The 23,655-nt window shown below is 44.0% G+C and overlaps 1 protein-coding gene across 3 annotated transcripts in view; it reads left to right on the top strand.

Moving 5' to 3' along the window:
- znf276 (zinc finger protein 276) overlaps nt 1–23,655 on the top strand; it is a 111,700-nt gene that overhangs the window by 83,444 nt on the left and 4,601 nt on the right. For 2 of the 3 annotated variants that reach the window (XM_061822699.1, XM_061822700.1), the window contains 2 exons: nt 693–810; nt 20,335–20,434. In XM_061822699.1, the coding sequence (XP_061678683.1) occupies nt 693–810; nt 20,335–20,434 (218 nt within the window). Of the gene's footprint in view, nt 1–692; nt 811–16,103; nt 16,212–20,334; nt 20,435–23,655 lie in introns of those variants that run through there. The other variant, XM_061822702.1, reaches the window with a different exon arrangement.

The following is a 23,655-nucleotide window of genomic DNA, read 5'->3' on the forward strand; positions in this document are numbered from 1 at the left end:
TTGACTGCAAAAGATTTACAACCAAGTAGTAAAAAGTAAGTTTATTTATTTCTATTTGTCCCATTACTTTTGATTCCTTGAAAACGGGGTGTATATGTACAAACTTGTAATTCTAACACAGTTTATCCTATTTGGATACAAATGCCCTCAAATTAAAGATGAAAATCTGCACTTAAAGCACATCTTGTTTGTTTCAGTTAAAAACCATTGTGGTAGTGTGTAAAGACAAAAAGATGTTAATTATGTGATGTCAATATTTATTGAGGTGACGATTCCTTTGTTCTGGGGCTAGAACAGAGCCATTCTATTCACATTTATTTTAATTTGGAAAAACTGCTTTAGTTCAAACATTTCAGTTAACATTCAGTCCCTCAGATTGAATTAAGTTTTTGAAGTGACGCTCCACTGGTTGAGTTATCCATTAGTTGTTCATCGATCTTTATTCCAAGTGTTACATTATATTGCTCTCAACACCTGTCTTTCAACTGAAATTTTTCTTTCATCGAGATCTGAGATTGTGTTTTACAGACAAAACAAATATATGTCTTGATTTTGGCCCTTTGATGCAACACAATCAAAATACACGCACACCTCTGCTACTACAAACTCCACTGAGCGTCTGTCTCTGTCCATCTGACTGGTTTGGGATTGTATCTTACACTCTTTTTTTTCACCCTACCATTGTCTTCCAGAAGCATATTAAAGAACATCATGAAGAGATAAGAGAGCGACCCTGTCCCCATCCTGGATGCAACAAGGTCTTTACCATTGACCGTTACCTGCAGCGACATGTCAAACTAATCCACACAGGTATGTTTGGTTTCATCAATAAAAGGGTGGGTCTACCTTCAAGTCTGTGCAGTAGTTCACAGCAAGCTCGACGTAATTAAAAATGCTATTTGTTAAGGAGGCATGTCAGTTAACTCCTTAACACATCTGCCTCATAGTTCTGAGGTTTTGCCATCAAATCCAGGCTCTGGTCTTCTTGTGTGGAATTTTCATGTTTTCCCTTGACTTGCTTGATTTTTCTCAGTGTACTCTACCTTTCCCCCACATTCTATAAAACATGCATTTAAGGTTCACTAAAGTGTCTAAAATTGTCCTGTTTCAAGGCCAGTAGAAATGCTTGTTTGTATAGATGTGCCCTGTGATTACCTATAGACAAGTCCATTGTATGTCAAATTCAGAATCAGAATCAGCTTTAATGGCCAAGTGTGTAAAAACACACAAGGAGTTTTTCTCCGGCAGTCAGTGCTGCCCTGGTATGACATGTAGAACAAAGAAAAACATAGCAACAAGAACAAGAGACATTTCCGTTTATAGGAACTATTCCTTATAAGACATGCAAGATGTAAAATCTAAAGTCTAAAAATCTAAAATCTAAATCTATCATATAAGTGTGTTAACAATGTCAACTGTGCAAAGGGAGCAGTTTAAAGTGATGAATCGTACAATCTACAAAAAAAAAAAAAATATATATATATATATTATATATATATATATATATATATATATATATATATATGGACCAGCAGGAAGTGAGTGAGTGTCTTAACATGGCACAAGGCAGAAAAATAGTAGGTTCGCTGATCAAGAATTTAATGACTTAATTGCCAGAGCGAATAAACTGTTCGAATGCCTGCTACTTTTGACTTTTATTGAACTGTAGCATTTTCCCGACGGAAGGAGCTGAAAGAGCTAATGGCCAGGATGTGGAGGGTCTGAAAGAATCTTGCCTGCTCTGGACCAACCTGTAGTTTGCGTTCAGTGCAAGTCCTCAATAGTGGGTAGCGTGGTGCTGACAATATGTTCATCGCTTTTGATTGTTGCAGTCTGAGTTTGTCCTTTTTTGAGGCGCCCGAAACCAGACTATGATGGAGGTACACAGTACCGATTGGATAACCGCTGTGTAGAACTGTCTAAGCGGCTCTTGTAACAGGCTGTTCTTCCTCAGAAGCCGCAAGATGCACATCCTTTGCTGGGCTTTTTTGAGGATGGAGTTGATGTTAGTCCCCCACTTCAGGTCCTCTCAGACTGTAATTCCCAAGAACTTGAAGGTCTGGACGGTTGACACAAGACAGCTGGACAGCGTTAGGGACAGCGGTGGTGAAGGCTGCCTCTTGAAGTCCCCAATCATCTTCACAGTGTTTAGAGTGTTCAACGCCAGGTTGTGTTGATCACACCAAAACTCCAGTCTCGCTACTTGCCGTTGATACGCAGACTCATCACCGTCTTTGATGAGGCCGATGACTGTGATGTCTTCTGCGAACTTGAGGAGTTTGACAGTCGGATGCCACGAGGTGCAGTTGTTCATGTAGAACAAGAAGAGGAGAGGGGAGAGGACACAACCTTAGGGTTCCCCAGTGCTGATCGTGCGCGTTGATGAGGTTGTGTCCCCCAGCCTCACCTGCTGCGTCCTGCCCATCAGGTTGTTGTAAATTCACCAGGAGATGACAGGCGAGATGCTGAGCTGAAAAGGTTTGGAGGAGAGGAGTTCAGGGATCACGGTGGTGAATGCAGACCTGAAGTCTACGAACAGGATCCTCGCATAGGTACCCTCGCTGTCAAGATGTTCAAAGATGAAGTGCGGACCCATGTTGACGCCATCATCCGCAGACCTGTTAGCTCGACAGGCAAACTGCAGTGGGTCCAGCTGGGGACCTGTGACGAGGTGGTCCAGCACAAGGCATTCTAAGGACTTCATGACCACAGATGTCAAGGCAGCAGGCTTGGAGTCATTGAGACTTGAGAATGTTGCTATTTTGGGGGACCGGTCTAATGGTGGAGCGTTTGAAGGAGGTTGGTACTTCACGCAGTTGTAGAGACCTGTTGAAGATCTTTGTGAAGACAGGAGCAAGTTGGTCTGCTCTGGCTTTGAGGCAGGATGAGGACATAAGGTCTGGACCTGGTGCTTTGATTTTTTTGTTGTGTGAAGATCTAACGTCCCCTTAATGGAGGCTAAACGGTGGAGTGGAAGGTGCTGCGGCTTGGTGGGTGGATAGTGTGGAAGTGTCTATTTCGAATCTGCAGTAAAAGCGATTTAAGTCGTCGGCTAGCCCACTCCTGTTTTGTACCGGGGGTGAACGTCGCTTGTAGTCGTGAGCGATTGAAGACTGTGCCAAAATGATTTGGAGTCATTAGCGTCGAGATGTTTTTCCAGTTTAACTGCATAGTCTCTCTTTGCAATGTTAATTTCTTTAGTCAGCTGATTTCTAGTGCGATTGTAGAGGGCCCTGTCCCCAATGCGATATGCAATCTCTTTAGCCTGACGGAGTTGCTCAAGCCTGGCTGAAAACTACGGCTTGTTGTTATTGAACGTGCGAAAGGATTTTGTTGGAACACACACCTCCTCACACAAATTGACATACGCGGTAGAAAGAGCCGTATATTCATCTAGGCTGCGCGCTGACTTTTCAAAAACACTCCAGTCTGTACAGTCAAGCAGCTTTGAAGTTTTAATTTGGCCTCGTTGGCCCACTTTTTAATTGATTTTACTAAAGGCTTTGCACATTTAAGTGCTTGCCTGTATGTAGGTATGAAGTACAACAAGCAGTGATCAGAGGAGCCAATGGGTGCGCGAGGAAAACGTATCCCTTTCATACAGAATGTGAGGCGGACTTTTTTTCCACTGTCATTTTCGGAGTGGGTTTGCCTCATATGCCAGTGTAGTGAAATGTAGAACTGCATCTTCAAACTGTTTATGAAAAATATGACAACATTCTGCAGAAAAGCAAGCTGAGAATGAAAAAAGTGAACGAACTAAAATCCCAACTGGCCGCACAGCAGTCACTTTTCACACAATATTTAACCCTAACAGCGAAAGCCACCACGAAGCATCGTTTCTGGGTTTGTCACATCACACATCAAGAGGCATAGCTGACTCGTTGTTCCCATCTTTTAAAAATAAGGCGGAAATATTATCTTCAATAAAATCTTTCCAGCTGTAAAGGAGTACAGTTACACGGCGCTGTGTAGCCATGGCTGATGTGTGGAAGGACATCGGAGATTGTGAGTGTTTCTCACTGCAGTTGGATGAATCCACTGACGTGAGTGACACAGCCCACGTGTGCATTTTCATTCGTATGGTGTTTAGTGATCATCAACATGAACTCAGATAGTTACAAAAAATGTTTATGGTGCAATATTGGGTCATGCAGTTATGCAAGGCACACAACCATACATTTATACATAAAGAATCCTCAATATACTTTAAAATAAATATGTTTTGCATTTTGTAATGGGTAGATCTTTGTGATTTGGTCATTCTATTTCATCATTAGTCATTCTAAAAAAGAAAAAAAAAACATAAAACACGCCTGAAAAACACAAACAGTACCAGGGAAAACGTGCCGAAGGCTGCCACACGTCAGTTGGGTTAGGCTTACAACCCACAATCAAGGTTATTTATTCCGTCAAAAAGTTCACATTGCGCTCTGTTTTCATTCGGAACTGCCCAATGACGTCTCTTACTAAAAGTAATTAATCCAAACATAATTAAAGAAACAACAAACTATACCAACAACCATATCCCAGATGCGTGCAAATGTTAACTTACTTTCAAAGTGTTTTTTTCAAAGGATTGTGTGAGGAGATCGTGTCACGTTTATTTTTTGGGGAATTGTACCACATGGACAAAATGTTATATCCAACATAAATATCCCAATAATAATGTATAGCTTGATATATTATTTTTCCTTAAAACTACATGAAATTAATTAAAATATTCTGAATTTTCTTTCTCGACCCCCCCATAAATTACATTTAAATAGACCACATAAATGAATGAAAAATTAAAAGTGCTATGGGGTCTTAATGATTCCTCCTCTTCTTCTTTTACTTTTCCTTTCGGCTTGTCCCGTTTGGGGCTGCCACAGTGTGTCATCTTTTTCATCTTAATCTATTTCTTGCATCTTCCTCTCGAACACCAACTGCCTTCATGTCTTCCCTCACAACAGCCATCAACCTCTTTGATCTTCTTCTCACTTTTTTGCTTGACAGCGCCATACTCAGCACCCTTCTACCAATATACTCGCCTCTGGACATGTCAAAACCATCGAAGTCTGCTCTCTCGAACCTTGTCTCCAAAAGATCCAACATTGGCTGTTCCTCGAATGAGCTCATTTCTAATCCTATCCAACCTGCTTACTCATAGAGAGAACCTCAACATCTTCATATCTCCTACCTCCAGTTCTGTTTCCTGTTGTTTCTTCAGTGCCACTGTCTTTAATCCGTACATCATGGCGGCCTCACCACTGTTTTATAAACTTTGCCTTCATCCTAGCACAGACTCCTCTGTCACATAAGACACCAGACACCTTCCGCCAACTGTTCCAACCTGCTTGGACCCGTTTCTTCACTTCCTTACCACACTCACCATTGCTCTGGATTGTTGACCCTAAATATTTGAAGTCGTCCACCTTGCTATCTCTTCTCCCTGTAGTCTCACTCTTCCCCCTCCACCCCTCTCATTCACGCACATATATTCTGTTTTACTTCGGCTAATCTTTATTCCTCTCCTTTCCAGTGCGTACCTCCATCTTTCGAATTGTTCCTCCACCTGCTCACTGGTTTCACTGCAAATCACTATCATCTGCGAACATCATGGTCCAAGGGGATTCCAGTCTAATCTCATCTGTCAGCCTATCCATTACCACTGCAAAAAGGAAGGGGCTCAGAGCCGATCCCTGATGCAGTCCCACCGCCACTTTAATTTCTTCTGTCACCCCTAAGGCACACCTCACATTCTCCTGTACTATTCTAACATATTTTTTCCACCACACCAGACTTACGCATGCGGTACCACAGTTCCTCTTTTGTTACTCTGTCATAGGCTTTCTCCAGATCCACAAAGACACAATGTAGCACCTTCTGACCTTCTCTGTACTTTTCCACAAGCATCCTCAAGGCAATAATAATGCATCTGTGGTACTCTTTCTAGACATGAAACCATACTGTTGCTCGCAGATACTTACTTCTGTCCTGAGTCTAGCCTCCACTACTCTTTCCCATAACTTCATTGTGTGGCTCATCAACTTTATTCCTCTATAGTTCCCACAGCTCTGAACATCCCCTTTGTTCTTAAAAATGGGAACTCGAACACTTTTCCTCCATTCTTCAGGCATCTTTTCGCCCGCTAGTATTCTGTTGAATAAGTTGGTCAAAAACTCCACAGCCATCTCTCCAAATTGCTTCCATACCTCTACCGGTATGTCATCAGGACCAACTGCCTTTCCAGTTTTCATCCTTTGTAGTGCCTTTCTGACTTCCCCCTTCGTAATCATTTCCATTTCCTGGTCCTTCACTCTTGCCTCTTCAACTCTTCCTTCTCTCTCATTTTCTTCATTCATCAACTTCTCAAAGTATTCTTTCCATCTATTTAGTACACTACCGGCACCAGTCAACACATTTCCATCTCTATCCTTAATCACCCTGACCTGCTGCACATCCTTCCCATCGCTATTCCTCTGTCTGGCCAACCTGTAGGGATTCTTTTCTCGTTTTTTCGTGTCCAACCTGGTGTACATGTCATCATATGCCTCTTGTTTCGCGTTTGCCACCTCTCCCTTTGCCCTATGACGCATCTCAATTTATTCCTTTTACCTCTCCTTAGTCCTCTCAGTGTCGCACTTCTTCTTCGCTAATCTCTTTCCTTCTCTCCTGAGTCTCCTTCTCCACTTTCCTACCAGTAGACACACCAAGTACTTTCCTGCCTGTCTCCCTCATCATCTTGGCTGTAGTAGTCCATTCTTCCAGGAGCTCCTTCTGTCCATCGAGAGTCTCACCTCTTTCCGAAAGGCCACACAACATTCTTCCTTTCGCAGCTTCCACCATATGGGTCTCTGTTCTACCTTTGTCTTCTTAAGCTTCCTACCCACCACCTGAGTCATCGTAGACACCACCATCCTTTACCTCTACCTTACGGTCATCCTTCACCACCTCTGTCCAAATATGTTGTTTCAACCGTCAAGACCTTCAAATTCTGGGGAATTACATTATCACAGGACCTGAGGTGGGAGATGAACATCGACACCCTCAAAAAAGCCCACCAAATGATGTACATCTTGCGGCTTCTGAGGAAGTATGGCCTGTCACAAGAGCTGCTGAGACAGCCAAATAGTATTTGTGTACCTCCATCACAGTCTGGTTTGGGGCTCCCAGAAAAAAGGACAAACTGCGACGGTCAATAAATACCACTGAACGGATTGTCAAGACCTTCAAATTCTGGGGAATTACATTATCACAGGACCTGAGGTGGGAGATGAACATCGACACCCTCAAAAAAGCCCACCAAATGATGTACATGTTGCGGCTTCTGAGGAAGTATGGCCTGTCACAAGAGCTGCTGAGACAGCCAAATAGTATTGTGTACCTCCATCACAGTCTGGTTTGGGGCTCCCAGAAAAAAGGACAAACTGCGACGGTCAATAAATACCACTGAACGGATTGTCGGCAGCACTCTACCCACTATTGAGGACTTGCACGCAACGGGAACTAGGTCCATGGAGGGCAGGATCCTATTGGACCCTCGACATCCTGGCCACCAGCTCTTCCAGTTCCTTCCATCGGGTAGGCACTACTGAAGAATGCAAATCAAAAGTCGGAGGCATTCTAACGGTTTTTCCTCCTTGTAATTAAATTCTTGATCAGCGAACCTACTACTTTCTGCCTTGTACCATTGTTTGGACACAGTATTATTATTGGCAATATATTCTGTAAACTATCGCACGTTTTGTTAAATAAAAAAAAGCTCCCTTTGCACAGTTGTCATTGCAGTGTACTATCATGGTGAACTGCGAATGGGTAAGGGCACGGTGTATAATCTTAACATAATGTGGGGCTTTGGGGCACTCTTAACTGCTTTAAATAAAGAAGATTGCATTTTGCACAACTGTGACTCGTATGAAATAGTTCCTATTCGTTGAATGCCTTGTTCTTGGTTCTTGTTAGTCTGTTCTTTGCCAGGGAGGCATGAGACAAATTCCTTATGTTTTTACATACTTGCCAATTAAAGCGTAATCTGATTCTGAATAAAATTACCCTAAAATTAGATCAGCGCAAAGTCCAGCCAACATATTTGATAGTATGGAAGTGTTTTAGTGTCCTGAGCATGGGTAACACATCTCTAAAGGCATCGTTAATGCCGAAAGGTGCATCCAGGTTTTCAGGTTTCAGTAACACACGCAGTGCCAAATGCGATCAAATTGCCAGTTTGGCAAGTAAGCCACAGAGCACTTCTCGCTACATTGGTGAGGTACTAAGAACTGTTCAAATCCTGGCACTGTCTGTGCAGCATTTGTATGTTCGCCCCGTGGTTTTTTTTTTTTTTTTTTTTTTTTTTTTTTTGTGTATTTTGGTTTTCTCCCACAGCCAAAGATCATGCAGGGTATAGGTGTCACGACCCATCGAGACGGAGGTAGGACCCAAATGCAGGAGTCTGGCGACGCAGCCGTAAATCGGGAAAAACATTTATTATTCCAAGGTCGGGGATCGGGCAGGCAGTCAGGTGCAGCAGCGGTAGTCAGGACGTCGGGTGGAGAGAGCAGGTCAGCGGGCAGGCAGGAGTCGGTACACAGGAGAATGATCAAAGCAGGCAGGAGTATCAAGGGAGTCAGGCTTACGGGGTTGGTCTGAGAACAGGGGGAGGTCGGTACACACGGGTTGTCGATCAGAAATACGGGAGTGCAGGAACGGAGCATGAGTTGCAACGATCTGGCGCCCGACCAGTTGTCCCCATGGTCCTATATACACTGGGGCCAATCAGCCAGCATGAGGCGCAGTGTACGCCTCCCAATCAGCGGGGCCGTGCGGGAACCCGCACAGCCAGGGCTGGACCGGCAGGACAATATGACAATAGGCATAGCAAAGGAAATTTATAACACGCATTTCATTCACAAGGTAACTCAATGCCCTTTACATGATTAATAGGATTTGAATACAAAGAAATAAAACATTTCAAACAGGGGGAAAAAAAACTACAACTATCGACATTGCGAGAGACATTGAACCCGGGGAGAATATTTACAATACCCGAGACCTGTTGTGCTGTTGGTTGTCACAACAGACGAGACAGATATTCAAAGAGCTCATTCTATTGAAATACCAGCTGAGAAGACCAGAAAATATCGATGGATTTCGGCAATTAAACATGATGTATGCCGCCCAACCAAAATACACACTTGCCTGTGTAGCGATCGCCTAAATTCAGGTAGGAATTATTCTTTTCAATCTCAAATTACCAAAACATATTTATAATGCCAAGGTGGCTCATTTGAGAACAATGCATATTATAAAAACTGTCTCGCAGAGGTTTACGGAGGTGAAGTGTGGCAGCAATCGCTTCCATGTACGTTCCGTGGAGACGACTCTGTCCTGTTTTTTTTTTTTTCTCAATCAATGAGTGAGAGTTTGTGTAAAACCAGGGGCATTTATTTAAATATTGGTGTTTGTATTGAATACTAACGGAAAAGATCGATGATTAACGTGCCTCCGAATCCACTTTCGTATTCACGAGCTGTCAACTGTCTTTTTTCCAATCATAGTTAATGAAACTTTTCCGTGTAAATCTCAACGAGTTGCTCACCAGATCCATGTGTATATCCAGTTGTCCAAAACAAGTGGAAGTGAACGAACAGTCCAATTTCTTATCGGCGAAAACATCGACTTCTGCATTAAATACGGGTCCTCTATGCCGAGTTTATCTAATTTTTCCACAATTCTTCATTTATTTTCACCTTTTAAATGTCTAACGGTATTGGACAAGACTCTGAGCGTCGTGCTATAAGACATATTTTCGTGTCATCTCCAACCAACTTAAAATTGAACAATGCTTTGATAGACCGCCAATATGGCGAGGTAAACAAAAGTCATGTGATTTTATGACATAGGTGCACGAGCTCTGTTTATAAACACGAATAAATAAATGTACAATAAAATCATCGTACACTGCAAGAAATATAATTAAAAGTGGAAATACTCTAAAAGGCATGAGAAAAAAGGGAGTTTTCAACATGGATCTACCTCAGAGCTCTCCTGGGTTTGTATTCCGTAAGCATTTCTTTCATTTAGTGAGGGCCTAAACCATTTAGTGATTTATATACCAGTTGTAGAACTTAAAAATCTATTCTGTTGACTGGAAGCCAGTGTAAGGTCTTTAGAATTGGATTCCTACACTCTGACCTCTTTGTTCTGCTCAGAACCTGAGCTTTAGCATTCTGAATGACCTGCAGCTGTTTCATGCTCTTTTTGGAGAGTCCAGTCAGAAGACCATTACTGTAGTCAGGTTTAGTTGAGAGAAAAAAGCATGGATGAACTTTTCCTGGTCTGCTTAACACATATAAGTCTTCACTCTAGATATGTTCTTAAGATGGTACAAGGCATTTTTTGTGATTGATATGATATGACTATTGAAAGTCAGGTAGGAATCTATCAGGACACCAAGGTTTCGAACTTGGTCTTTCATTTTTAAAGCTACTCAGTCCAGGTATTTCGTAACAGTAATTCTCTTTTCATTATTGCCAAAAACACTTGTCTCAGTTTTGTTGTGGTTTAGTTGAAGACCAACCCCGTGACAGTCCGTGGAGTTCTTGTGACAAAAAGTGGTGGTGGTTGGTGCTGCTGCGCTAACATGTAAACTGTCAATGCGCTCTCACAAACTGACTTCTATCCTCTACCATGAGTGGATGATTGCACAGTCTGGTACAACCCAGTCAATGCTAAAGTTGAGGCTATATATAGTACATTTCCCTGTTCCACAGTGTAAGAGAACTCATGAGATTCCTGGCTACAGCAGGCTATGAGAAGAAACTTTGCCGAAATTTCTCTGATGTGGTATCTCCACTTATTAACCTTTTGGAGAAAAGGATTAAATTTTGTTGGAATGGAAGTTGTCAAGCTGCATTTGAAAAAGTCAAAGCCATAGTCATTGATTCTGCAGTGTTGCAGGCACCTAACTTTGAGAAAGCATTTAAATTGCAATTTGATGCAAGTGATATAGGTGCAGGTAGTGTCCTGATGCATCTTTGAATTGTTGCTTATTTAGTTATAGTACAACAGAAAGTTTATTCGTAACTTTTTCTTTTAGGCGGAGAGTGTTATGAGTGGCTATATTGAGTTATGCATTACATTGTATTGCATTCGTTCTGTATTCATTGTATTGCATTAGTTTTGTACATGTTGTTGCGTACACTATTACATCATCTGACATGGAACCTTTGTTTAACGTTCTTGAAAAAACAGCTAGTACGTCGTTGGATGCAGATCTTTGTGGAATTTTCGAGAACTGCCTCTATAAGGAAGGGATGGTTTTTCGACTGGGCTTCTTTCAACCACTCGCTGCTTCAGACAAGTAACGACTGGCCTTCCGCCTACATGCCTTCTGCCTCACATCTTTTGGACTTTTCTGGGAACCATGGCTCTATCCAACATGACAGAGCCATAACAGACTGTGGAGTACACTGTATTGCTAACGAAAGCACCGGTGGTGGGCGGCGCATAAGGGCAGTCATTATAAACCACATTGATGGGCTGAGTAAGTACTGTAACATTTGTAATTATGAGTGTACCTCTTTAAGAGTGGAGGGGGGCGGTGTAAGGTAAAGTAGGCAGGAGTGTGGGCGAGCAGCAGTTCCGTGTACTGCCCAAGTGTTCAACAAAAAGCAGCTAAAACAACCCAGTGGCTTCTCCTTTTCTTTTTACAGTACGTATGTGAATGAACCTTTTTGATGGCAATCTTAAGATCCGGCCCCTTAGCTATGTCCCACAAGCTTCCAAAATGGCGATTGAACAGAACATTTTTGAAGTCGATTCTTTATCACGTAGTCCAGATAATCTTGGGGTATGTTTTTTGCCAAATGCGTCAGACTTGTTCTAGAGATGTCTCAACTATTTGACGCAAGGATATGTACACCAAATAAAGATTTTGGACGGAGCAAGATGAAATGTCAGAGTTGCAGCGAAATGTTGGCGATCGATGCAAAAAAAGTTTGATGCCTCACAAGCTTCATATTGAAATCCAACAGGATAAAATAGTGGAACCATACTGCGCATGTAGAGCAGGGTGAGTACTTTTTACTTGGAAAGATCACAAGTAATATCATTGTAGTCTTTATAAGTGAGTGGGTGTATTCATTTGACTTGGCTCGTAATCGAACCCAGTACTCTGTCTTAAAAGTCTGATGTGATACAAATGGGAAAATAGACATTTCTCTTGCATGAACTCGCGCATTTACGTATCCCTTACCCGACTCTTGAGCATAAAACATTACACACTTTATTCAGCAGGCCAGTGATACACTCACAAAGTGCAAGTTGTTCTGCAGTGTATAAAGCACTGATAATAGCATACCTGTCAACTTTTCGGAGTGCCAACCTGTATGAACTACCAAAAAAAAAAAATCCTCATTGAGAGCAAAAAATCCTTAGAACATACCGAAGCAAATTATATGTGAAAATACCAGAGGGAAAAAACACAAAAGTTTTTCAATGATTTTATTGTAAATATCCATAATGATAATATCTGAAGTTTAGTTTAAATTGTCTATTTACTGTGTTCAAAATTGCATTCATGTGTAACTTTCTTCACCAACTCGAAATGCTGACCCTTCGGCTCGAAATTACAGCATCCATCCATATTGACTTTGCATTGCAATAATGCTGTTAGTGTTCCTGGAGCAAGCGATTTTCCTGAACTCTGTGTGAACTTTTCTCACTACACCGAAGATCCTTTCACAGTCTGCATTGCTGTGAGATAAGCAAAGCACTGCTACCATCACTTTGCTGAGATGATGGAACATTGGTTTGCCTGTAAGAGAGGTAACTCAAGGTGTCGCTCTAACGTACCCAAACTCACGGCGGACTCCTGGTGACACTGCTGGGGAGGAAAAACGTGTCATCAGCTATTTTGAGGAAGCACTTTGGAGGAGGAGGAAGGTGAACCCTGCCGACATGCGAGCCAGAACACCAGCAAGTCGACCGCAAACTCTCCGCTAGTGAGCTCGACCGACCGCGACGAAAAACTGTTGCGAAACCACAAAATCTTTTTGCGGAGAACAGAATTTGGTCTGCAGTTTCAGAATCCGTATGATTTGTGATATACAGCCATATACGTAAGATTCACCACAAAACCACATGAACTACGGCTAAACCATACGAGTTGACAGGTATGTAATAGGAAAATAAAATTCAGAGAAGATACTAATACTTCACTTACCTTCGAACATACAGCCTTGTGTGTGTTGATATTGTTCACATTTAGTTGTACGTGCGGTCTTCCGCAAGCCTTAATCCATCGTATACACTTCGTGAACTTTGTTGGGCCCCTTGTAACCAGGCAGGATTTCTTTCATCCGAATTGCACGTTCCCTAAGCGTATCTGAGGACCATTTTCTTCGTAAATTTAACTTTTCCAAGCGCACGCTACTGACAACCAGCATTGCCTGTGGGAAAATATGGCGAGAGGGGCGTGTCAAGCCAGGGGTTAAGACAATGTGGCTATCTGATTGGCTATTATTGTACGAGTGATTGACAGGTCGGAAAGGTCCATTGTGCCATTGGATGTAGTAACAGGTCATCCCTCACTCATTGAATCACATTGCAAAATTTCATAAATTGAATAGTTCTGTCATTCTTTCAATTTGAGTTGGATGTTTTTGTTTTTTGTGTGCAACGCAGAATATCTGTGTGCAAAGACCACATCAGCGGTGCGCAATTGCACACGCGCAGCTGAGAGGGAACATTGACCCTCAGGGGCTGATCCCAAAGCATGCTTCAGCAGGACACTAAAAAATATTCCGAACATTGTTGGAACAAGGACGCAGCTGTGTTTCACACCACTCTTGATTTTGAAACTCTGAGATTGAACCATTGAAGATGACTGTGCCAGTCTCTTCAGTTCAACTTGAGAAAACAGCTTCCCGGCAATGCTCAAGGGGGAAATGCCATGGCAGTTAGTCACACCTGTCACCTTTGTTATTGTAAACGTGATGATATTGGCATCCCTCATATCTTGTAGTACTTCACTCTTCCTCCAGCACAGGCATAGGAGATGGTGCAGCTCTTAAGCCAGAACGTTTTTGCAGCACTTTAGAATCTCTGCTTGGGTACAACAATACTTGTACTGAAACGATACCATGGAAATATCCAAAACATCTGAAAAAGCAATTGGATGTTAATTGACAAAATATTCAAATAGCTTCATATTTTTCATCCATCCATCCATTTTCATAGCCGCTTATCCTCATCACAGTCAGAATCAGCTTTAATGGCCAAGTGTGTAGAACACACAAGGAATTTTTCTACAGCAGTCGGTGCTGTCGTCGTACAACATACAGAACAGAAAACAGAGAACAAATAACAACATAGCAACAAGAACAAAGGGCAAGAGACATTTCTGTTTATAGGAATTACTCCATATAAAACGTGCAAGTTGTGAAATCTACATAGATAAGTGTGTTAACAATGTCAATTGTGCAAAGGGAGCAGTTTACGTGGTGAATCGTGATGTCTCCAAAATAAATAAAGTAAAATAAATAAATATAAAATATATACAGTATTTATTATTCATACTAATACTAAATGAGAGTCATGAGGGTCACGGGGGTGCTGGAGCCTATCCCTGCTGTCAACGGGCAGGAAACTGGGTACACCCTGAACTGGTTGCCAGCCAATTGCAGGGCACATCGAGACAAACAGCTACATTCACAATTACACTTAGGGGCAATTTAGAGTGCCTGGAGAAAACCCACACAGGCACGTGAAGAACATGCAAACTCCACACTCAGAAAAGTGAGGCCAAGGCTTTGCAGCTGCTTCACCGTGCCACCTTCCTAGTTTCAGGTTTTACCTTTTCTCTGTCTTTGCCGCTCCCCGCCAACAAAGTACTGATCTCGATCCCCATCTTAGATCTGCGAACAATTCTAATGGCTTTCAAATGACTTGTGCTGAATGTGATGCTCGAGCTATGCCAGCTTCCATTCTATCTACACATTTCCTTCTTAAAATACACTTGCTACATTGACTTCACAACACATTTTTAGACCAGATCTTGACCTCGAGAAAAAGAATCTCCTCTAGTTTCACCATTTTTTCTTTTATTTGCACATCCGATCAGAGTCATTGCATTTCAAAATAACGGCATTTTTTGTTGTTGCCATTATTATAATTGGAGGTAAACATAAGCAGCATGTCTAACTTGTCTTTCCTCTGTGTTGTCCAGACTGATTTGCTAACTAAACCAGTTTTTTTTTTTTTTTTACATTTTTTTTGTTGGTGTGCCATGGGAATTTTGAGTTGTAATTCTGCCTTGGGTCCATAAAGGTTGGAAATCTTTGCTCTAGTCAAGTTCTGTATTCTAATCAGTCAGGTCAAACCAATATTAATACATAACAAACAATAAATGCTCACAACCTACTGTTATTAAATTACTTTTTTTATAATTACATTAATTCTCGCACACCAGAACTTTTGAGCACGATTCAACAGAATGCTGTTACAACGATTAGTGTTTGCACTAGCTTACTCAGCTACATGACATCCTCAGACAGAGTGCAAGGGAAGTATTAAGACCCCTTTAAATTTTTCACTCTTTGTTATATTGTAGCAATTTTCTAAAACAAGTTTAGTTCACATTTTCTGCCATGTACACATTGCAACCCATATTGATGGGAAAAAATGAATTGAAGTTTTTACTGATTTTTCAAAAAAGAAAAACTGACCCTTTGCTCAGTATTTAGTAATGTAGCCATGAGTCTTTTTGGGAATGTTTTTCACACCTAGAATCTCCTCAGCCATTTCACCAAGCAGATCTTCGCCAGTTCTGTCAGGTGGGATGGTGAATGTACATTTACAGAGCAGGTGATCATGTTTCTTTTAAAATGCAATGGTACTCTCTGTAGTTTATTATTATTATTCAGGATTCAATTTATTGATTTGGCAATTATTATGCAGGCCTCAGTGTAAGGCCCGCTGCTGGTAACCTGTTTGTGGGTTCCGTGTAAATTTGTGATTGTAACAAGTAGGTTACGGAATGTTCTCTAAAATACAATACTATAATTTCTTGACTGTTAAACAAATTTAGATATATTTAATATTGGAATCTCTGTTTCTAGGTTGGTCACTTGCTGAGGACCCTTGATTACCAGTTTCAGGAGAGGGTTGTGAAAACTTTTTTTTTTTTGCCCAATCATGGATGGAACCTGACATGTCTTGTCACATTGCTCTTTTGAATATACTTGACACCATACATACTTCAGAACCTACAAATGAAAAGATAATTTCCTGTTTATTTTTAACAAATTATATGTACTCAATGAATTATGACATCCATTTTCATTAAACTGAAATTAGATCTCAGAAATATCATTTATGTTATATAAATAATCCCTCAAATGTCAATGCAGTAAAAAGAAACAGAAAACCGTCAAATAATTATCAAATTGATTGGAAAGTTACGAAACTATTAAAATTATATGATTAAATCAATACACTTATACTTGGAAATATTCAGTGAACATACATTGGGCTTTCAGTCAGACAGCAATTATTATTGATTCTTGAATAAATTATGTCTACTTAAAATCAATGTAATTAAAAATTATATTGTAGCACCGAAGAAACGGAGTCGGAGGTGGAGTGTTGAACACAGGAGCAAACCTCCTTTTATTGCAGACATCGACAGAGTGAACCTCTTACAACGGGAACTCTCTAACACTCTAACACCGGAAGTGTAACGATCAAGAACGTCCATGCGGAACCTCGTAACCTAACTCGAGGTCCCTGGGTGAATTATGTAGACCACCACACCAGCCCCCCCAGAATTCACCCATTGTCAAAATCCCTGTGCCGTGTAGAGACGATGGCCCGACCCCGGCGGGTGTGCACTGCAGGGGCTGAGTGGGGGGGGGGGCTGCACAGTCCATTGAATCAAGCGGCCAGGGCCCTGACGGGGTCGAGGGCACCCCGGAAGGTGCAGGGAGTCGGAGCAAAGGAGGCTACCCCCGGCATGGGGGGAGGGCCGACCCAAAGGACAAGGGCATCAGTCCTTCCTTGGGAGCGCACCTGAGGCCGAGCATGACCCCCCAAGTCGACGTTGACGTGGTCGAACCTCCTCTCGGGGACAGCAAAGCACTCCATGGGGGCTCTTGGGTGGCGGTGCACCTTAGCACGCTGATAGGCCACGCACGAGTCGACCCAGGTCTATACCCCGTGGTCCGAGGCCTGGTCCGCGCTCATACGGGAGTAGTCAAGACCCAGGTGCACAATGCCGGAAAGGCAGTCCGCGACCACATTGGATTTGTTGGCGATGTGTCGGATGTCCGTAGTGTACTCCGAGATGAATGACAGTTGGCATTGCTGGCGGGCGGACCACGGCTCAGCCACCTTGGACATGGCGACAGTGAGGGGTTTGTGGTCCACATATGCCGTAAACTAGCCTCGAAGGCTTCCACCCTCTCGTCCGTCCATTCAATGTCCTGGTTGGGGGCCATCCCCTTAAAGAGCCTCATACACCGGGCGCATGGTGTGGGCTGCCCGGCGGATGAACCGTTGATAGAAAGTCACCATCCCCAGAAACTCTCGGAGCCCCCGAGCCGAGCGAGGTCAGGGAAAAAGGAGACGGCCTCCACCTTTGACGGAAGGGGAGCGGCACCGTTTTTGTCGATGAGGTGCCAGAGGAACTCGATGGAGGTCACCCCGAAAACACACTTTGCTGTGTTGATGATCAGGCCATGCCGCTCGAGTCTCGCAAAGAGGTCCCGAAGGTGCCTCAGATGTTCTTCCTCCGAGGAGCTGGCGACGAGGATGTTGTCCAGATAGACGAACACACAGGGCAAGTCTCTGAGCACCAAATCCATTAAACGTTGGAAAGACTGTGCCACGTTTTTGAGTCCAAACGGCATCCTCAGAACCTCAAACAGGCCAAACGGCGTGACTACAGCCGTCTTGGGAACATCTGAGGGGTTCACGGGGACCTGGTGATAACCGCACACCAGGTCGACCTTGGAGAACAGGCTTTTGCCTCCCAGGTGGTACGAGAAGTCCTGAATGTGGAGGACAGGGTAACGGTCGGGTGTAGTGGCGTCGTTAAGGCAGCGGTAGTCACCACACGGTTGTCACCCGCCCTCTGGTCCAGGGACGAAGTGTAACGGCGAGGCCCATGGGCTATCCGAGCGGCGGACAATGCCCAGGCGCTCCATGTTGGCAAACTTGGACTTGGCGACTGCTACCATCTCGGGTCGAGCCGTTGGGCTCTAGCGTGGATCGGGGGCCCTTGGTCTCGATGTGGTGCTCGACTCCACATTTAGTAGCGGCAGAGGAGAAAGTGGGCCGTGTCAAGCCGGGGAACTCACCAAGGAGAACGTGATACTTGGTGCCATCTGAGCGTGGACTAGAGAGACCGCCATAAGTCGCCTCATTGCTGACACAGGCAACCGTGGAGAAAGACAGTGCGTCCACCAGACAGCCCTTCTTAACATCCACGAGCAGCCCGTGGGCACAAAAATAATCAGCGGTGAGGAGAGAGAACGAGACATCGGCAGTGACAAACTCCCATGTAAAGCGCCGACCCCCGAAACACAAGTCCACAGTTTTTATGCCATACGTGCGGATAGGGGAGCCATTAATGGACAGTAGGGGTGGCCCCTGAGTCCCGCCAGCGGCGTCATCCGCAGTGGCGGTCAGGACGCTCCTCTGGGCGCCGGTGTCACACAGGAATTTGCACCCAGAAAGGGTGTCCATGATGATGAGCAGCTGGTTCTTCCTGCCCGCGCTCACAGCTCCGCCCCGCCGAGTCGTAGTTGCAAGGGGCGCGGCACCTCTTCGCTTTCGTGGAAGTTGCACAAGCCTGTGCCAGCGTGGCCGTCAGTGGCGATGGGGCCCCTGCTGGGTGGCACCCCCGCGCCCAGGGGCGAGTAACTGCGCACCGGGGCCAGCACCCCAGGGGAGAAGCGCTAGGTGGCCAGGAAGAAACGGTTGGTCTCCTCAGCCAGGGGACGGGGTTCAGTGATCGAAGTGTTAGCGAGCGCTGTCTGAACATGCGGTGGCACGTGTCTGAGAAACAGTTCCATGAAAAGGAAGTTGGGCTCCTCCGCGCCCAGCAGGTTTAGCATCATTTCCATGTGTTCGGAAGGTTTGCTGTCCCCCAGTCCATTAAATAGCCAAAAGACGTTGGGCTGGCTCTGGCCATGAAAGCTTGAAAACCTTGAAGAGGTGAGCCTTGAGGCCAGCATATTTATCTCGGGTAGGGGGAGATGTGATGAAACTCACTGCTCTGGCCGCCGTTGAGCTCCCGAGGGCTAAGACAACGTGGTAATAATGCACTATATCATCCGAGATACCGTGGAGGGCAAATCGAGCCTCCGTCTGAGCGAACCACGCTGTCGCGGATGTCTCCCAAAACTCCGGCAATTTGAGGATGGTGGTTGCCATGTTCGGTTCAGTCTCAGAAACGCCGAGACTGACGTCGGGGTCACCAGTGTGGCACCGAAGAAATGGAGTCAGAGGTGGAGTGTTAAACACAGGAGCAAACCTTGTTTTATTGCAGACATCGACAGAGTGAAACCCTTACGGCGGGAACTCTCTAACACCGGAAGTGTAACGATCACGAACATCCATGCGGATCCTCGTTACCTAACTCGAGGTCCCGTGGGTGAATTATGTAGATCACCACAATATAACAATTAGCACTCTTAATTTCATATTTTTTTTGACAGTTGATTAAATTAAACATTTTAGCTGTCGCACTTATACTTTAAAACGAAACATGTCGATGTCATGCTCGGAATCAGATTCACATACCTGACCAGACAATCCTCTCATTTTGAACTCTTTTCGTATTTCCGTAACATGATTGGAACATATTTCACACTGAAGTAGTTTTAATTGACCCCCTTCATTGTCTGTCTCATACACAATATCTTCATGAAAGTTCCATGATTGAAACATTTTAAACATAACAGTTTCCCCGCGTACAACATTTTGAAACCGCACCTTCATACTGGGAAGTGAGATTTTATAGAAAATGTAATTATCTGGAAAGGGAGAAAATACAGAGACAATACAGAGGGAGCCAAAAAAAGGTACAGGTATTCGTAAAAGAAGGCTGAATTCAAGGGATAAGCTTGGAATGAGAATATGTGGTGAGTTATGTGGAAGTTAAGGATTTGTGTTACAGTTATTACATTTCAATTATGGCTCACTTGACACAAATTGAACTGTATGTGGCTCCTGAAATACCATACGTTTGAAACCCTTGTTTCAGGCCTTTCAAACAACTATTATTTCATTGAGATGCTGAACTCGGCTGTAAATGTGGTGTTTAGCGTGTCCTTTTATGTTTTGCAGAAGAGAGGAACTACATCTGTGACCAGTGTGGACAAACTTTTAAACAGAGAAAACACCTTTCAGTTCACCAAATGAGGCATTCAGGTGTAAAACCTTTGCAGTAAGTACTATGTTGAAAATTGAATCTTTTGGCCTTCAACCCATAGATTGAGAATAAGCAAAGTGAGTGAAATGATGAAAGTATCTTTTCTTATTGCATTTTTTTTATAGATTCATACTAAATATTTACAAATCATGAGCAGTACAATATTAATTTAAGAATAAATTCTGCCATGCCATTTCACTTGGCATTCGGAGGTTTGTTTACAAGATTATGCCAAAATGTTTCTATAAAATTACAGTATAAAATTCACTTCAAAGCTATGTATATGATACCCAGGTAACCTTGTGAATTTGACCAAACACTACAAAGCTTAGTCAAAAGGCAAAAAAAAAAAAAAAAACATCTTATAAATGCTACAAGTCCCAGTCTGGAACAGGTATAGAGAGGTCAATAATTTACTGTTATCTCTGAATGTGGAAGTACCAAAGCAAAGAAGATCTCCGATGGTGCGGGATGATGCCGGTCCGACATGCCAGGCTCAAACGTGTTGTGAGGGTCTGCTGGGAATGGCTGGCAGAGTCTCCTATCAGAAGGAATTTCAACTGTAACCTGTGAAATACCTTTGCTCACGTCCCAGAGGAGACAGGAGACATTGAGTCCGAGTGGACGATGTTCCGCGCCTCCATTGCTGAGGCGGCTGACCGGAGCTGTGGCGTAAGGTGGTCAATGCCTTTCGTGGCGACAACCTGCAAACACGTTGGTGGACACCAACAGTGAGGGATGCTGTCAAGCTGAAGAAGGAGACCTATCGGGAATTTTTGGGCTATGGGACTCCTAGGCAGCTGATATGTACCGGCTGACCAAGCAGAATGCGGCTTTCGTGGTCATTAAGGCAAAAACCCGGGCGTGGGAGGAATTCGGTGAGGCCATGGAGAACGTTTTCAAGACGGCTTTGAGGAAATTCTAGTCCCCACCGTCTGGCGTCTCAGGAGGGAGAAGCAGTGCACAGTCAACAATGTGTATAGTGGGGATGGGGCACTGCTGACCTCAACTCGGGATGCTGTGAGTTGGTGGGGAGAGGACTTCAAAGAGCTCCTCAATTCCACCAACACGCTTTCCCATGAGGAAACTGAGTCTGGGTGCTCTGAGGCGGGCTCTTCTTTCTCTGGGGTTGAGTTCTTTTCTTTTGAGAGCTTTTTGACTACCTTGGTGGCAAGGTGCCTCTGGATTGGCAGACCGGGGTGGTGGTCCTCCTTTTTAAGAAGGGAAACTGGAGAGTGTGTTCCAACTACAGGGGGATCACACTTATCACCCTCCCTGGTAAGATCTATTCAGGGGTACTGGAGGGGAAGGTCCGTTGGGATGTCGAATCTCGGATTCAGGAGGAGCAATGTGGTTTTACACTCTACTCTCTACGCTCTACACTCTCGGCAGGATCCTCGTGGGTGCATGGGAGTTCGCCCAACCAGTCTACATGTGTCTTGTGGTTTTGGAGAAGGCGTTCGACCGTGTCCTTCGGGGAGTCCTGTGGGGGTTTCTTCTGGAGTATGGGGTACTGAACCCCCTGATACGACCTGTTCGTTTCCTGTACGTTGTCAGAGTTTCGTCTGCATTGTTGGCAATAAGTCGAACTCGTTTCCGGTGAGAGTTGGACTCCGCCAAGGCTACTCTTTGTCACCAATTTTGTTCATAACTTTTGTGGACAGAATTTGTAGGCGCAGCTGAGGTGTAGTGTGTGTCCAATTTGGTGGCCTCAGCATCACAGCTCTGCTCTTTGCAGCTGATGTGATTCTGTTGGATTTATCAAGCCGTGATCTCCAACTCTCATTGAAGTGGTTCACAGCCGAGTGTGAAGCGGCTGGGATGAGAATTAAGACCTCCAAACCTGAGACCATGGTCCTCAGTCGGAAAAGGGTGGCGTCTCCTCTCCAGGTCGGGGATGAGATCCTGCTCCAAGTGGAAGAGTTCAATTATCTTGGGGTCTTATTCACGAGTGAGGGAAGAATGGAGCGCGAGATGGACAGACGGATCGTTGCAGCGTCTGCAGTGTTGCGGACTCTGTATCGGTTCGTTCGAGGGAGCTAAGTCGAAAGGCAAAGCTCTCAATTTATCAGTCGCTCTACATTTCTACCTTCAACTTTGGGCACCAACTGTGGGTTATGACCAAAAGAACAAGATCCCTGATACAAGCGGCCAAAATGAGTTTCCTCCTTCCCTTAGAGATAGGGTGAGAACCTCGGTCCAGGAGGGCTCAGTCTCGACCCGCTGCGCCTCCGCATTGAGAGGAGGCAGATGAGATAGGTGGGGCATCTGATTCGGATGTCTCCTGGACGCCTCCCTGGTGAGGTTTTCCGGGCAAGTCCCACTGGAAAGAGACCCGGAGACGACCCAGGACATAGAGGAGAGACTATGCCTCTTGGCTGGCTTTGGAACGCCTCGGGATCCCGCCGGAAGAGCTGGAAGAAGTTTCTGGAGAAAGGGAAGTCTGGGTATCCCTGCTGAAGCTACTTCCCCTGGGAAAATGGATGGATGGATGGATGGATGAAATTTCAAAAGAGCCATACAATATTTTAGACAAAATACAGGCGTATTTGCGCATTTATGTAAGACATACACTTTTAGAGTACAATAAGTCCTAGGATTCTTAACATTGTTACACTGTTGCTAACCAATGATGACAAAAGTACTTCTTGCCATTAATGGCACTTTTCATGCTGCATGGTTTTTCTGATGGCTTTGGAGTCTGTTTCATGCGTCATTAGATTAAGCTTCATGCAGGCGTTGAGACTTCCATCCGTGAACGTAATTCAATTTGATTTGCCATCATGATGGTACAGTTCTTGCCGACAAAAGCATGTCTTTTATTCGTTTGATTATCTGGTCTTAAGGCAACGTTGTCAAAATGTTTATTGGCAACATCAAGTACGAATGCTTCTGTGAATGACTTTCCATTTCTCACAATTGCTAAAGCACCAGCAAAACTACCTGAATTCCATTCAACTTGTTGGATGCAAACACGGATTTGCTGCTGACTAACTTGGACTCTGGAAAGTAGCGCTTGCGATTTGTGTTTGACTCTTCTGCACCTGTGCACATCGACTGCCTCAGGAAACTACGGCAACCCCACTAGAATAAGCATATCAAGATTCTGGCATGGCCGAGCTAGTCTCCAGACCTAAACCCAAGCAGGTTGGAAATGATGTTATGTGACAGCAGAGTCTTTACTAGGTGAAGTGCAAAGTTTATCAAACAGTGGTAAGGCCAGCCATGATATACGG

The sequence above is a fragment of the Syngnathoides biaculeatus genome, chromosome 6, assembly GCF_019802595.1.
Source record: "Syngnathoides biaculeatus isolate LvHL_M chromosome 6, ASM1980259v1, whole genome shotgun sequence".
In the NCBI taxonomy this organism is placed as follows: domain Eukaryota; kingdom Metazoa; phylum Chordata; class Actinopteri; order Syngnathiformes; family Syngnathidae; genus Syngnathoides; species Syngnathoides biaculeatus.